Source organism: Furipterus horrens, unplaced genomic scaffold (genome assembly GCF_987537825.1).
Source record: "Furipterus horrens unplaced genomic scaffold, mFurHor1.1.pri manual_scaffold_8, whole genome shotgun sequence".
Classification (NCBI taxonomy): domain Eukaryota; kingdom Metazoa; phylum Chordata; class Mammalia; order Chiroptera; family Furipteridae; genus Furipterus; species Furipterus horrens.
In genome coordinates, this window is record NW_028327178.1 from 4,441,833 (window position 1) to 4,456,947 (window position 15,115).

The 15,115-nt window shown below is 52.7% G+C and overlaps 1 protein-coding gene across 1 annotated transcript in view; it reads left to right on the forward strand.

The window, feature by feature from the left end:
* Positions 1-672: 672 nt before the first annotated feature.
* The window catches only part of CD226 (CD226 molecule), a 45,005-nt gene continuing 30,562 nt past the window's right edge, over positions 673-15,115 (forward strand). The window contains exons 1-3 of the mRNA XM_090285069.1: positions 673-772; positions 6,347-6,418; positions 6,707-7,045. Coding sequence (XP_090141195.1) covers positions 6,373-6,418; positions 6,707-7,045 — 385 coding nt within the window. The 5' untranslated portion in view covers positions 673-772; positions 6,347-6,372. The remainder of the gene's footprint in view (positions 773-6,346; positions 6,419-6,706; positions 7,046-15,115) is intronic.

Genomic DNA, 15,115 nt, shown 5'->3' on the forward strand with positions numbered 1-15,115 from the left:
CCCTTCCTCTTTCTCTAAAATCGATAAATGTATTAAAAAAATTTTTAGAAGGATAAGTATTAATAAAAACCACTTGGCTATTCTCTGGAACAGCATAGAAACTCTTTTCTCATGCACAGAAGCTGCTGAGCATGCTGGGCAGTTCGTAGGAAACAGCAGCTTGGAGACCTTCCGTGTCAGAAACGGGAGATTAAAAACAAAACTCCGAAGCGTCTCCGGGACGGAGGCTGCACACCCGCAGAGCTGTGGGCAGAGACGAGAGAGCTTCCTGTAGCTCAGACACTTCTGACTGCCGTGGGCTTTGGTTGGCAGGGAAACCAACGGGGAAGGAAAGGGAAAGAAACCCACGTGAGGTTTTGTGTGTGGTTTCCATGTCGAGCTAGGACCTGGGATCAGGGTTCATCCTTTCTGACTATTAAGTCGTCCGGGGAAAAAGAGGGACCAGATCTGGGGATGGAACGCGTCTGGGTGGCTGAACTGGTGAAGATGCTTCCAGAAGCAGGTCCACTTCTCGGCCGGTTTTAAGCCCTCAAACCCCAGGTCTCACTGATGTATCAGTGCTTTCCTGCAGCTCTTGCCCGAAGGCGCTCAGGTGGAGCTCGGGACAAGTGACGTCCGGGGATGACAGCCCCTAGGAATGAGGAAGCAGGAAGCTGGCCAGTGACGGGGGCGGAGAGGGGCTGCGGGGAAGAGGCCACCCCGGGCAGGAAGCCCTTTGCCAGGACGCGCATCAGGAAAGGGGGTGAGAGCGAGCAGACTCTCCAGTCTCCAGGTTAGTGACCTTCTAGAAGAAAGGCAGAAAGGGGCCACGCTCATACATGTCAGATCACCAGCGCGCCAGGAGTGGGGCTGGGAATGAAACATGGCTTACGGAGACACAGTGGGAGAAGAGCTTTGGGACGAAGCTGTCCCCAGCCGCGTGGCTGGTCTCTGGAAGCCTGCAGGGTGAACGATGGGTGTGGTGAGTGAAAGGACATCCTGTAAGCACTTCTTAGTCTGTTTTTAGAAGAATTGCATTTATAGGAGGCCCGGGAGCACCGGTCTTCAGAGTAAGAAAGGGGAGCTAATTTTCCCAGCGTCTGGCTAGCTAGCAGGTGTAACCGTCCAGAAAGACTGAGCCAGGATGAACTTAAGTAATTCATGTTCACTAGTGAAGCGTTATCCTACACTAGGGTCGGTGAACTTCTACTGTAGCGAGTCAGAGGTGATTACAGCAGTCCCTCTCTATGTCGCGGTTCGTTCCCTGGTCGCGGCCTCACTGTGTCGCGGGGTTTTAAAAAGTATATTTAATTATTTATCGCGGATTTTTTGCTGTGTTGTGGGATCTTGCGGTACTGTACAGTAAATACTAAAATGAACGTAAGGTCCCTACTTCGCGGATTTTCACCTGTCGCGGGGGGTCTAGAACGTAATACGGTAAGTGAGAGATCACTGTATTTTCAGTTCTGTCGGCCACGTGGCCTCTGTTGCAACTATTCATTACACCACAAAAGCAGCTACAGAAAACAGGCCAGCAGCGAGAGCCTGGCTGAGGGCCCGCGAAGCGTTCACAGAGTGGGTTTGACTCACCAGCCACAGTTTGCCGAACCCCAGCTGAAGTCTCTGCTTAGATGCGAGTGTGACGTTACTGCTGCTGCTCCCTCGGAGCGGGCGGGTCTCTGACTCGCGGAAGTCCTAGGGCACCATGGTCTCAGGGACACCACGCGTCCCTCATTGGGAAGAGCCCTGAAGGAGACACTGGCCGGGAGCAGAAACCTGGTCGGTGACGTTCTGGTGGAAGCCTTGCCGGAAGCAGGTGCCCCTCCACGGCTGGGACATCACGCCCACGCTCGTCCCAGCCCCAGGCGTCCGGTCTCTAAGGTCCCCCTGGTGCTCTGTTCTGCAGCCGGGCTGTGGCCGCCTGAAGAAGTGGGGGGTGGCATCAGAACAGCCCGCGTCTCAGCAGCGCTGGGCAAAGGGGGCGCGCGTCACTGGGCAGAGACTGGAGTCCTGCCAGTGTTCAGGAAGAGAGGGACGTGGTGAAGGCAGGCGTATCCCAGAAAGCAGAAGAGTGCCCCTTGGCGGGGGGGCGGGGGGGGCGTGGAGACGGGTCAATGAGGACCTTCTAGGACCTTCTAGGAGAGCGGAGCAGCGCTCCCGGAGGCCGCCCAGCGCAGGTCCCCGCGGGGACTTGTGGATGGATTCATGCTCGCTGGCTCCACCGCAGAGACCTCCAGTAATGTTTTGATTAATGACTTCCTGGAGGATGAAGTGCTTTTACACAAACAGCTCTATTACAAAACAAAACAAACAAAACAAACCCTCAAGCCAAAGCACCTCCATAAATCATGCAGAAAATGGCTGCCTACCCAGCAAAACAGGCGGAGCCTGCTGTCTGTCCTTCATGGGATGGCGAGCGCAGGGCTCGCCCTCAGCGGAGCTGTGACAGCTGACCTTCATCTTCAGCCACATGCCCCCCTGCGCCTTGCCTGGGAACCTCTGACCCCCTCGATTTTAGTCACTTCAGAACAAAAGGGCACAAGCCCTGCCTTCATCGCTTAGCTCAGCTGGCTTCCGATGCTTGGGAACGAAGTGGTTATTACAAGTTATTATTAATTACTACCTTTTTTGGTTTTCAGTAATTCCCCCCACACCTGATTCCTTCCTCCTGCGAGGAGGAAGTTCCGTGAGGAGCCGAGAGTAGGAACTGCTGAGGGTGGATGGTGCCGTTCCATCTAATTCCTTTCAGCGTCTCTGGCCAGTGTCCTGCACCGGTCTGCCCTGCCCCCACCCCTCCTGCCCCTCTGCCCCATGTACCCGGCCCGTACCCCTTTTCTCTTCCTGGGGACATGCACACAGTCACACGCTCACACATACGCTCAAGGTTTATATATCTGGCATTTGTTTAATAAGCACTTAATGATTATTTATACCATGCATCATTGACAGCTTTGACTATGCCCTTCTGCATTATTCATTTCCAGCTGTTAATAGAAAGTTGTGACTCAAACAACGTCCCTTTTTTCTTTTTCAAGGCCGCTTTGCCACTCTATCTGATTCTCAGGACCGGCTTTTCCACTTCTGCAAAAACAAAAACAAAGAAAGGCCATGAGATCACTGACACTTTGATAAGGATTACATCCAGCGTGTAGATTGCTTTCCCCTTGCAGTTTAGATGCCCTTCAGTCCTTTTTCTCGCCTAATCGCTCTGGCTAGAACTTCAAAGACACCGTGACTAGTGGGGGCGAAAGTGGGAGTCCTTGTCTTGTGCCTGGTCTTAGGGGGAAGCTTTCCCCACCGAGCGTGAGGCCAGCGGCAGGTGTCTCAGAGACGCCCTTCAGTGGCACCCACGGGAGTTCCCTGGGCATCAGCTCTCTCCCCTGCCCTCTCCTGCTTTCTGACGCAGCCGTCCCCTGACCCTAACATCGCTGGAAGGGCTCCCCACCCCTCGGTCCCAGCGTCAGACAGGCAGCCCCACAGGGAGCGGCCCAGCTCATCCCCGGCCCTCTCACTGGAGTCGGGGGACTGCCCCCCCGAAGGTTCCTCTCTGAGTTGTCTCCCAGCTCCTGTGGCTTCTTCTTTTTTCCTCTCCCGTTACTCTTTCTGGGAGTGTTTCTTACGAAGTGACCTCTATTGCACCCGAGGCCGTGGCTCTGTCTCCTGATTGGGCCGTGCCTGGGTCCCATGGAGGCAGGAAACCGGTCACTGTCATATCTGCGTGGGACCACACTGAGGCCCGGCAGCCGGTCCGCGTCTCTTCACCTTCGCGGGGCTCTCCCTGGAGTGAGCCGCCGGCCCGTCTCGCTCAGATCATGACGACAGTGTCCCAAGTTGAGTGGCTCTTTTTGCTTCTTCCCAGTCCAGTCCTCCTGCGGCGGCCGGAACCATTGGGCCGGTTCCAATGACTGGATGCAGGAGACAGAAACTGGCTTTCTCACAGGCTCACACAACACGGGAATTTACAACCACACACACTGTGCTCAGACTCTAGAGTTTTGAATTCTGTGGCTCAGTGATGCCGTCGGAGACCCAAGTTCCTTCCTGTCTCTCCCTGCCATCCTCTCTGTCCTCAGGCTGAACATTTCTCCTTCTTCACGTGCAATAAGAATCTGTTAGATTCCAACAGGCATGTGTGGGGGGAGAGGAGACGAAGATGAAGATGAAGGAAAAGGAGGAGAGAGAGGGAGGGAAGACGGGAGCGAGAGAGAAGGAGAGACACCTGTCATTGACATGGGATGTCCGTGATGTCCCTTACTTGCATTGGGTCAGTTCAGTCCACGGTTGGCCTCTGAGCTGCTGGCCCCAAATAGTCATCATTGTCCCCTTAGATTTCTCCTGCTGTCGCTGTGGTGTGGGGGGAGGAGTGGATCCCCACGCAAAGTCAGGTTTCTGTTGGGAGTGAGGAACGGGAAATGGGTGATGTTCAGTTGTCTGTCTAAGAATTTAATTCAGATGCTATTCTGGTCCCTGAAAGCCTCCAATAGCTTCCGTTTGCTTCTATAATCATTTCAGGAAGTCTATAAGGGCAAAGAGCGTCTCACTCCGTCTCTCTGTGGAGTCAATCTCCTGTCACTTCTGTCCCCATCTCACCTCAGCAGCTCTAGCTACAATGGCTTTGAAAATGTTCCTTCAGGCTTATTGGTGCCATAGACAAATGTCCCAGGAATCGTTCTTGGTGCTGAGTCACAGACGTAAGCAGGATGCTGTGGCTCCTGGGGACCAAGTGTGAAGTCCTCTATGTGTGTCATTCAAGACACGTTCAATCCAGACCCAACTTCCCTTTCGTCAATTCCCGTCCACAAGGCTGCAGTCACCCCGTTTCCTGAGAGTGTCCCCCGTCGTCCCACCACGGTCTCTTCCTCCCACTTCTCTGCTCTCAGGTCGGAAGGCCCAGCATCGGGGCACCTTTCCTAGGAAACTTGCCCAAGTCTTTTAGAATGAATTACTCCCTTGCTGGGATGCTATAGCACTCGATCAAATGACTGGTGTAGAAATGATCACATGTTATTATAATAAATTGCTGCTTTCATCGGCCTGACCCAACACACTGTGCGTGATCTGAGGGCAGAACCGGTGTGTCTCAGGCTGGTGTTCTCGGGGCCTAGGCAGGGTGTCTGGTACCACACAATAAAATTTTCGGCAAATTGTGCCATTGGGTTGCTCACAAAACAGCAGTGACAGATGTGACGTGTGACTCCCTCAGAGCTGTCCCAAGCACAAATTGAAGCACTGATGTGCAAACTCTTGGAAAATTGAATGTTATGTAAAGAAAAGCCAGCACCATACATCATTACATGCACACGTGACCATTTTGTCGTGGTCATGACGACATTGTTGATTCCGACTTGACTTCATGTGTCTTGAAGAAGTTCCCCCCTTAGACCCTGACGGTAACTAGTGAACACCAGCTGACTAACTTTGGAGCGGGTCACAGGGGAGGTTCAGAGCCGGCATCGGGCAGAATTGTCTGCAGTGGCCCCTGTCCCCCTGGTGCCCAATTGTCACCCGCCTTTTATTTTGATGCTCCCATCAGGGGCCAGATGCATCTGTACAATCCCTGTTGTTACAGAGAAAATGCTGTATTTTTATGCTCCCACGGCACTATGTCCCGGACAAGATTTTAAGAAACTATGCTGTTCTTTTACAAGAGGTGGAAGGAGCCATGGTGAACCTAAGAAATCAGTCATGTGTTGATTCTGTACTATAATCCCAGCACATGTAACCGCTGGGGGGTCCTGGTTGGAGGGTACACGGGTCCTCTCTGTACCCTCTTGGCAAATTCTGGTGACTGTAATTATTTCAAAATAAAAACCAACCACATGGTAGGCTGGGCTATGCCCTGAGCCATGGCATTTTTCTTTCCGGAGAGTCTTTGGGGTTCCTTCCTCACCACAGCGAGTGCCTGAGGCCGGCCCCGCGAGAGCCCTTCCCCACCGTCACGTCCTGTGTTCTCCTCCGTGCAGTTGCCGCCTACAACGTACTATCCTTTTTACCCCCTTGCTTTCTTTTCTGCCTTCTCCCACGAGAATCTACCTTCCATGATGGCAAGAATTTTAAAAATATGAACTTATTGCTCTATCCTCACTGCCTAGAGCTTGGCGCAGAGAATGCACTCAGCACGTGTTTGTTCAATGAACGGATCTTTGTAGAAATTGAAAGCTTGAAAATAGGCTGACGATTTCCCCGAGAGAGAAGCAGCTCACGTCTGCCCGTCCTTCGGTGAGCGCCGCCCGGACTTTGAAGCTGAGCCCTTTTCCTGTGTTCGTACTTCAGAGAAAGGAGGCTCTGCTGATAGCATCTGAGAGGAAGGAAACAGCATCGCGCTGGGGCTGTGCAAGCGGCGTGATCAAAATCGTCTTTCTTGTAGACCGGCCTCCCGGGTGCTTTCCAGAGATGGACGGTCTGACTTTCTTCTTGGCTCTTCTGCATGTATACAAAGGTAAAGACAGGGTCTTCACTTAAAAAGTTTACTCCTTCTTTTGGTCTTACGGTGTGGCATGTTCAGGAATTACAGTGCTGTTTTGTTGACTTGGCTAATTTCCCCCTTGTTCAGAAAAACTAAACGTTACGAGTGCCTGTCACCAGCACTGGCAACCGTTTCAGACTAAGGTAGAAACAGCCTCTCCCGTGACATTGCTACATCTTAGAAAGCTCAGAGTAAGCTTCAGATATCTATTTGGTGTTTTGATCCGAAAGTCAACTTGAACTAACGTGACGTATGTTTCAGCTCTAGGACAAGACAGGTTTTGGGACACAGCGATCAGACTCACTGAGACTGTGACCCTGGAATGTGTGTACCCGTTGCCGGGCAACTTAACCCAGATCCAGTGGTTCAGGATGGACACGGCGAAGAAAGAGTCCATAGCCATTTTCCACCCTGTCCATGGCGAGGTCATCGGGAAGCCCTACGCTGGCCGGGTTGACTTGATAAAGTCGCCCTTGGCGCTCGATTACAGGACGCTCTCCATTCACAACGCCTCGGAGGCTGACGCTGGCTTCTATTCCTGTCTCCTTGATATTTTCCCACACGGGTCTTGGGAAAAGGTGATACAGGTGGTTCCATCAGGTAAGTGTCAAGTTTATTTCCCTTTTTACCGACCTGCGACATTGGATTCTATGACGCCCAAGTAGAAGCTATGAGATGCTTTACCATATTTTGCCCTGTTTTCCAATTCCATGTCTAGAGTCTATGACTGTTGTTTCCAAGGATGAAAACTGTGAGTTAATTTTGTCTTTCTTAGTGCACTGTCACCGTTGAGTAGAAGACGCCTCTCACAAATTTGAGTGTCATGGTCTTCTATTGTCTTAATGTTAAACCGATGCTGGCAGCTTTGGGTTCAGGAACCAAATGCCTTCCTCAGAGTGCGTCATCCTGGCCACGTGGGCCATTGCCCTTCGCCGCACTCTTGGTGCTCCTGGCACCAGCCCCTGCGTGCCCGTGGGCCTTTCTGCAGCGCCAAGTCTGCACCGATCCCTCAATCCTGGGCAGGACCCACTCCCTCGCGACATTTGTTCCTTCGTCCATCTTTCACTAGGGACAACCCTTCAGAAACGGGGAGCTGTCATTTCAGAAAGAGCCTGCTGCTCTCTTGCAGTGTTTTCTTTGTGTCTACTGGTCGTTGTGGTTTGGTGCTCGGTGTATTAGTCCTGCCGGTAGTGGCCGCACGGATTGGGGATGGCAGGTTGGAAAAACGTGAGTCTTACGGCATTTGCTCTCCATCTAACCTGACGGTACCTGCTCAGCCTCTCTGAATCTCAAGGTCCTTACGAGTCCATTGAGTTAATAATACCGTCTCTCTGTTGAATGGTTTGGGGACAAGATAGCTCGAGAACTTAGCCTTGGTAATCAGGGAATGGTAGATATTATTATTATTATCATTATTATTTGCTAGGCTTTTGATACAGAATGGCTGGTGATGAGTTTTTCAGGTATCAGCAACAGTGTAAGGCAGGAAACCACTAGGAACTGTGTGTTTCTGATCTGCTCTCTCTCCAATCATATTCCAGGCGGGCATTCAGAGAGCATGTGATAGCCGAGTTAGGGTTTTCTTTTGAAGGGATCCGTATTAGAAGTGGCTGCTACATAGGCTAAATCAGTCGTGGGATCTAAAGCGCAGCAATGACTGTAGTTAACAGCAGTGGATCAGATGTGGGATATTTGCTAAAAGAGTAGATGCTGGTGCTCTTATCACATGTCCACAAATGGTAACTGAGATGATACGTTAATTAGCTTGACTATAGTAACCATTTTCCGATGGGGCTAGTGAGGGTGTTCCCCTCACCTTTGAGACTTGAAAGGCTTCATTTTAAAAAATTAAGAATGACATTGAATTTAAAAATATATATATAGTAGCTGTATTTCAAAATTAGCCTTAGATGTATTTAACTTTTTCCTTTGTGTGCTTTATTAATAACAGGATCTAGAAATACTACGTGTGCGTATAATGTAAAGGGGGCGTGGACAAACTCTTTAGCAATAGAAGCTTGGACCTGGGATTCAGGAACCCTAACGTGTGGACGAGGGTTTGAGGGACTCGGAAGGAGTGAGGAACCGAGCCTCATGCTCTCTCAGTAGGTGGGCGGGTCTTCCCCTTGACTGGTGGCTTATTGTGCAGGTGGGACCTGCTCAGTGTCTCACACAGGTTTTCCCATTTAACCCTCACTGCGCGCTCGGACGTGGCCATAATCTCGACTTGACAGGCGAGGCGCTGACGTGAAGTGAGGTCCAGCGACCTGCCCACGTTCTCAGATCTGTCTGTGTCCCGTCAGATGAAGTTGTGATGCAAGGGTGGAAGGTGATAATTTAAGGGGACAGAGGAGCCCCAGGGCCCCCAGAGGAGGAGGCATGACCACCCTGTGCCCTTTCTGCCGCCTCCCCTGCAAGCCTTCAGCCCAGAGGGGAAGAGCAGGTTGGATGCCCTGTTCGGGTTAAATGGTACCATTAATGCAAAAGGACGTTAGGGTGGGTGTGCACTTTAGAACCGGCATTCCTCGGTCTGTAAGTGATTTAGAGAATTCAAGGGTAAGACAGGCGGTACTTATTTACGGCTGCTGGGCAGACATGCCGGGTGACCAGGGAGGTCGCAATTCCAGGCCGCCCTTCCGTGGCCGTTTGTGGTGGAAGTGGCATCGTGGAGAGCATGGCCGTCGCCCGCGTGTCTCGGGCCTGAGTCGTCAGAGCAGACGCGGTTCGGTTATGCGCGTTTGCTCCAGCGGGGCGGCCTGCCCCGGCACTCGCTCTTGCGGGGTGCCTCTGGGTGCTAAGGACACACGTGTCATCTCATGCAACCCATGTGAAGCCCCGTGGGGCAGCCCTGTGTGCCCGTGACACAGACGGAGTGACTGAGGCTCAGGGTCAGCACGGCTCCAAGGTCCCCGCGCTGCCCAGTCGCGGCAGCAGGCCGACACCCCGTGCTGCCGCAGGTGCCAGGCGCGGCCCAGGTCCTGCCGGGCCTTGAAGGCGGGGAGGGGGTTTGAGGGTGGAGGGGCCGGGGTGAGGGAGGAGAGGAAAAGGAGAGAAAGGGGCATTTTAGGGGTTACGGGGGCCTCCGAGGAGGGCACAGTGGGGGCTCCATCTCCCGCAGGGGACAGAGAATGGGCCCGTCTGGCTGGGGCACAGAACTTGAGTAGGATGTGGCTCCCGCCCTGGGCTCTGACACCTTCACTGTCACTAGAGGTGGCCTGAGAGGTGGCCTCAAGGGTGAGGAAGAAACTGAGGGCGGGGCCCTCTCCCCGTCCACAGCAGGACAAAGCCTCCGCGTGTGATATGCTGGGGTCCCCGGCGAGGACGTGGCTGGGTGTTCTGAGAGTGGCTGCTTCTGTTTATTTAGCTCAGTGCGCAGACCTCTGCCAGGGCAGGCCCCAGCCGCCTCTACGCCCGAGGCCCTGTCCTCCGCCCTCATCACCGCAGGGACACCCAAAAGAGACCTTTTACTTTAGCCTCGTCCCAAGGCGCGCCCAGGCCGTCCAGAGCAGGGGACCCCATTGGCTCTGGTCTTCGCAGGCAGCCCTCCTGTCTACGCACCCAGACCCTCCCCTCCCCTCCTTTTCGTAGGGGTTTGACGCCCCTGGGGTGGGGGCCCGTTTGGCGAACGGCTGGAGAAGGAGCCCCGGCTGCCCTTGGGGCCGCTCCCCAGGCGCTGGCAGATGCTCTCAGGGCAGCTGAGACAAGAGCGTCCTGGCTGTTCCTTCTCTCACTTTCAGAGACCAGAGAGGTCTCGCCTCTTGAGTCTCCTCACCACACTGCTGCTCCCCAGCGCGTTAGGTGACTGCCCATGGTGACAGAATCTGGGCCACGCTTCCTCCTCAGGGCGGGTGTGGTGGTGTGTGGGTGCGAGGGTAGCGCGGGGAGTGTGGCTTTCTGGGGCCCAGCCCCCCGAAGACTGGAAGAGCTCAGCCACAGCCGAGGCGCCTCCCTGGGACGTCTGGGTCCATATTCTTACTTAAAAGTCCCTCTCGTCCAGGGTCAGAGCTGCAGACTTGCAACGCTGCTCTCCGCCTTCCTCCTGGAAACTCCTCTGGGCCTTTGGGGGGCAGGTACCCGTGACCTCCTGAGACCTGGCAGGGACTTGTCCGTTGACAGATCACAGTATTAACCGAGAGGACGATTCTTTTGGTGCATTTTATAAGACACAAATGCCGGATACTGGATGTTTAAAACGAAATGAATGAAAAAGAAAATAAGTAACTGGGGAAAGGGGGGAAAAGCAAAGCCCTGCACCCCGCGGGAGGGGGGCCCCTCAGCCTGCTTTCTCTGTGAGTCAGCGCGTCCTGGACCCGCTTAGCTGGCCTCATGAAAGGTGCTGAGCTGCGCTTCCGTGCGTGGCTTTTGCTTCTGTTTGGTTTTATACGGAGTGGAGGTGGCGGGCAGGGGGGCTCTTCCTTTCATTTGAAAAAGTTTCTGAAGGCATTTAAGATTTTGAAAGCATTAAGAATGTTAAGACTATCAAGTCAACACTGTAGGAATCAATGCAACGGTATTCCCGCAGGTGACATCTCTTCTGCTGTCGCAGCGGTTGTTTTAATTAAATAACTCAGCTGATGGGGCGCTGCCACTTCCCGGGAGATGCTCTTCACAACCCAATGAATCTCAGTGTGAGAAAATGGCCCCTGCCTTCACCTGTTTCATCAGCCGACATTTTTTAAAAAGCCTTCTTCACAATCTGCCCAGAGAGAAGGGCCCAGCTTCCTAAGGCTGGAGGTCACGTTGCCGAGCCCTGTCAGCAGCCTCCATGGGCCACACCGGCTGCTGACCGTGGGGCGAGGACTGTGGCCAATGACAGTGACATCTGCATGCGAGTTCTGTGAGCATTGAAGGGCCCTGTGGAACCAGCGGAGTGTCCGCGGGATGCACAGTGTCGTTTTAGCAGACCGGCTCGTAGGTGCCCACCTGGCCCGTCTCTCAGCAGGCTGCGTGAATTCTGTCTGCTCCCAACGCTGCGTGAAGGGCGGGTGTGTGTTCTTTAAGCGTAAGGGACGGTTTCCTTCCCGACGTACAAAGAACCCAGGGCTTCAGAAAGTTTCAAGGCATCTGAGCCTTCCCTTCCCCTGGTTTTAGTTACCTGCCGTTAACTGCTGTCTGAAAATATTACATGGAAATTTCCAGAAACACACAGTTCATACATGTTAAATTGCACACTGTGTGAGTGGCTCTGTTCCTTCTGGGATGTGCATCATCCTTTTGTCCCCATTTCCACAAGGTGCCTATGCTACCCAGCGCTCAGGGGTCACTTCGTGGCCGTCTCAGCTGCCAGACCGACTCCGTGGTCGAGTGAAGCTTACGGCAGCCGAGCGCTCGGCCCCAATGCCCAGGTCCTCCTCCTCCTCGCTCCGTCAGGTCGCGCCTGCCCTGCGCCGCCTCACAGCGTCCCAGGAGGGGCCGATACGGCCCCATGGGAAAGCAGGAGAGGGACCACCGTCACGTGACTGTGATCACTGCGTATTCTTATAGTCGTTCTGCTTTATTATTGGTTACTGTTTGTATTTTGTATCTTATTGCTCCTGACTGATAACTTACACGTCATCCTAGGTGTGTGTGTATCGGAGAAACACGGTACATACAGGTTTCAATGGTCTCTGCGGTTTCAGGCATCCGCTGCGGTCTTGGACCCCCACAGATAAGGGGGGACCTAGGTGTCATTTGTCGTCTGAGCGACTGCCAGGTGACCCGATGCCGGTCTCTGAGATGCAGCTCCGTAACAGTGAGAGAGGCCGATGAGTCAGGGCTGCCTGTTGTAATAGCTTACGGGATCGTGTTTCTTGAAATATCTCTTTGTTATCTTTTAGGGAACACAGTTGCTCATTAAACAGGTACAAATAGAGACCCTTTGTTTGAAATAGCTAAATACCGTGTTCCTTCTTCCTTCCATTTTTCTCAAACCCTAGACGTGGTTCCTAAAAGAGTGGACAATTAATAAGACGGACACGTTCCCAATCACTGGCTCTGGGTTTTGTTGAGAGGCTTTATACGTAACCCAGCCTGACTAATATGTCTTCAGTGAAAATAGCAGAAGCGCACCAAAGAGCAAATGACTAAACATTGTTTCTCAAATGACGCTGTGAGGTATTAAAGTCTGCTTTCTGTTGGATGAATGTCGATAATAGTAATTTTAAAATGTGTGTAAGCCCTTTCTAAATCCACTGGTTAGACACTGACCTTTGGCTGTGAGGAGGAGCAGCAGTGAGTAGGAAGGTCTGTGTTTTCGAGAAGTTTCTCCTCTAGCAGAGGAAGTATATACTGCCCATGACGTAAACACGGAGACCAAGTCCCCATAATGCAGAGTGTAACTTGTCACATAGCAGGGGACAGAGTGTGGGGAGTTGAGAGGTGACAGAGATTCCTCTGGTCTGAGGGAAACATGGAAGGGCACCAGGTGGGACATCTGAGTGTGACTAGAAAAGCATCACAGGTCAGGGAAACGCTCTTTATATTTGGGACGCACAGAAAATACTGTTGGTCCCAAGTTTGGGGAAGGCCTGTGCATGGAAGTTCTAACTTTTGGACTTCGTTTGGTGGCTGGCAGAGTTTTCTGATGGCAGAGGTCACACATGGGCCAGGATTGCACCTGCTGTTTGGCACCACGACCCCAATCTTCTCATTTCAGGCGTCGGGCAAGGTCCCTCGGCTCTCTCTGGAAGGGCGAGTAGTGTGTGGAGTGAGAGAGTATTTGAGGGAGAGAAAGGGCAGGAGCAGAAACAGCATCACCCCCCCCGCCGTGTCCCCCAGGTGATGGGCAGAGCGCTTGCCTTTGGGGGGTTTCATTAGGAGTTTGCTCAATAGAACAGCAAAAGGATGGGGGGAGGGGACCAAAGAAACGCTTGCACGGGGAATCGTCAGCATTGACCCTCATCAGTACGCAGGCAAGGTGTGCATTCCGAACGCGATTACGTGGAAGGAAGTATAAAGTAACATTTGTAGCCCATACTAGGTCAAACCTATTAGTCTGACCTATTTTTGGTGTAGATACAGTTTAATTATTTATACCTAAAGATAAGGAGAAGAATTTTTTCCCCTTAAACACGGTCTTTCCATGGGGCGTTGATGAAGAGGCATCTGCTGTTTTCTGCGTAGAGTTTACTGAGGTATCTTAGCCACTCATCCTTGTTTCCCCACCCCAGATAGTTCAGTGTCATTTACAAGGTGTTGCTATCGTAATTTATTAGCAAATCATGTGCAAATACATTCGGTTTAGTGCATTCATGTTCATAGAATAGTTATTTATAATGGCCCAGAGGTAGAAGCAACCTAGGTTTTTATCAAAGGATGAATGAATACACAAAATGTACATACGCACGATGGATTATAATTGAGTCTCAAAAAGGAAGACTGTTCTGACTCGAGCTACAACGTGGAGGAACCCTGAGGACGCTGTCCTAAGTTAAATAAGACAGTCGCGACGGGGCAGGCCCTGCAGAGTCTCCTCCAGCAGGTAACTGGAGTGTCAAATTCATAGAAACAGAAAGCAGATGGTGGTTGCCCGAGCGTGGGGGATGGGGGAATGGGAAGTGGGTTAACAGGTATAGGGTTTCAGTTTTGCAAGACAAAAGGCGTTTTGGAGATCAGTTTCACTGTAATGTGACTGTAGGTAACACTACTGAACTGGGCACTTAAAACGGCTGAAACAGTAAATTTGCATGATGGTTATTTTGCCACAATTAAAAATGTTTTACATGCATCTCTGATGTTGAGTTTAGTTACAGGACTAACTTACAGGAGATGACACTGTTAACGATGCTCTGTGTAGAGAAAGTCCGGCTCTCCATTGTTTTACTTTTGGTCTTCGTGACCGTGAGAACGAAGGTGGACATCTCCTAGCTAATCCTGTGACATTAGGAAAGTCCCTTCCTTCTTTTGAGCCTCAGTCGACTCATCTCTATAGAATGGGAACGATAGCAGGCACCTTACGGGCAGGCCTGAGCGCTAACGAGATGGTGCGTCCCTGGCACAGAGCGGGTGCTCCGTGCACAGCTGCCCCCTGTCCACGTGCCGTGAGGAACGCATTAGATGTTCTCGTTCAGTGTGCAAGAGCCACGGCACGTCCACAGACACATGCTGCTGCCTGCCAGGCGCTCCGCCGGGAGCCAGGGCTGTTCCGCTGAGCGGGTGCCACAGCTCCTGCCCTCGTCTCTGTTCTGCACCGGGACAGGAGCGAGCAGACGTGTATCGGGGTGTGAAAAGGCTCTGATGGGGACGAATGCCAGAAGGGGGTCCCTAGAGCGTTCTTTCCTCGGTGTTCACCCTGGGGGAGAAGGGGTGTCTGACAGCTCCAGGAGACATAGGAGGAAGGAGCAGGGGGGGCTTGTTCTCTGCTCTGCAAACCGCACGCGCCAAGGTCCAGGGAATAAAGAAGGACTGTGAGGTGTTGGAGGCTGGAAAACGAGCCCATTAGCCTGAAATGTAAACTATGAGGTCACGAGGGGACAGAGAGGGACAGAGACAAGCGGAGAAGCAAGCAGAGGCCCAGCGCTAAGCAGTTCTGCATGCCAGGGGGCTCCTTGGAGGGCCTGGCCCAGGAGAGAGGCCCTGGGTGGCATCGCGCAGAGCATTCCGTTGGCGAGTAGGACCGGGGAGGGCAGGGGTCTGCGCAGGAGGCTGTGTTAGGGGTGCAGGTGGAAGGACATGGCAGCCGGACCAGGA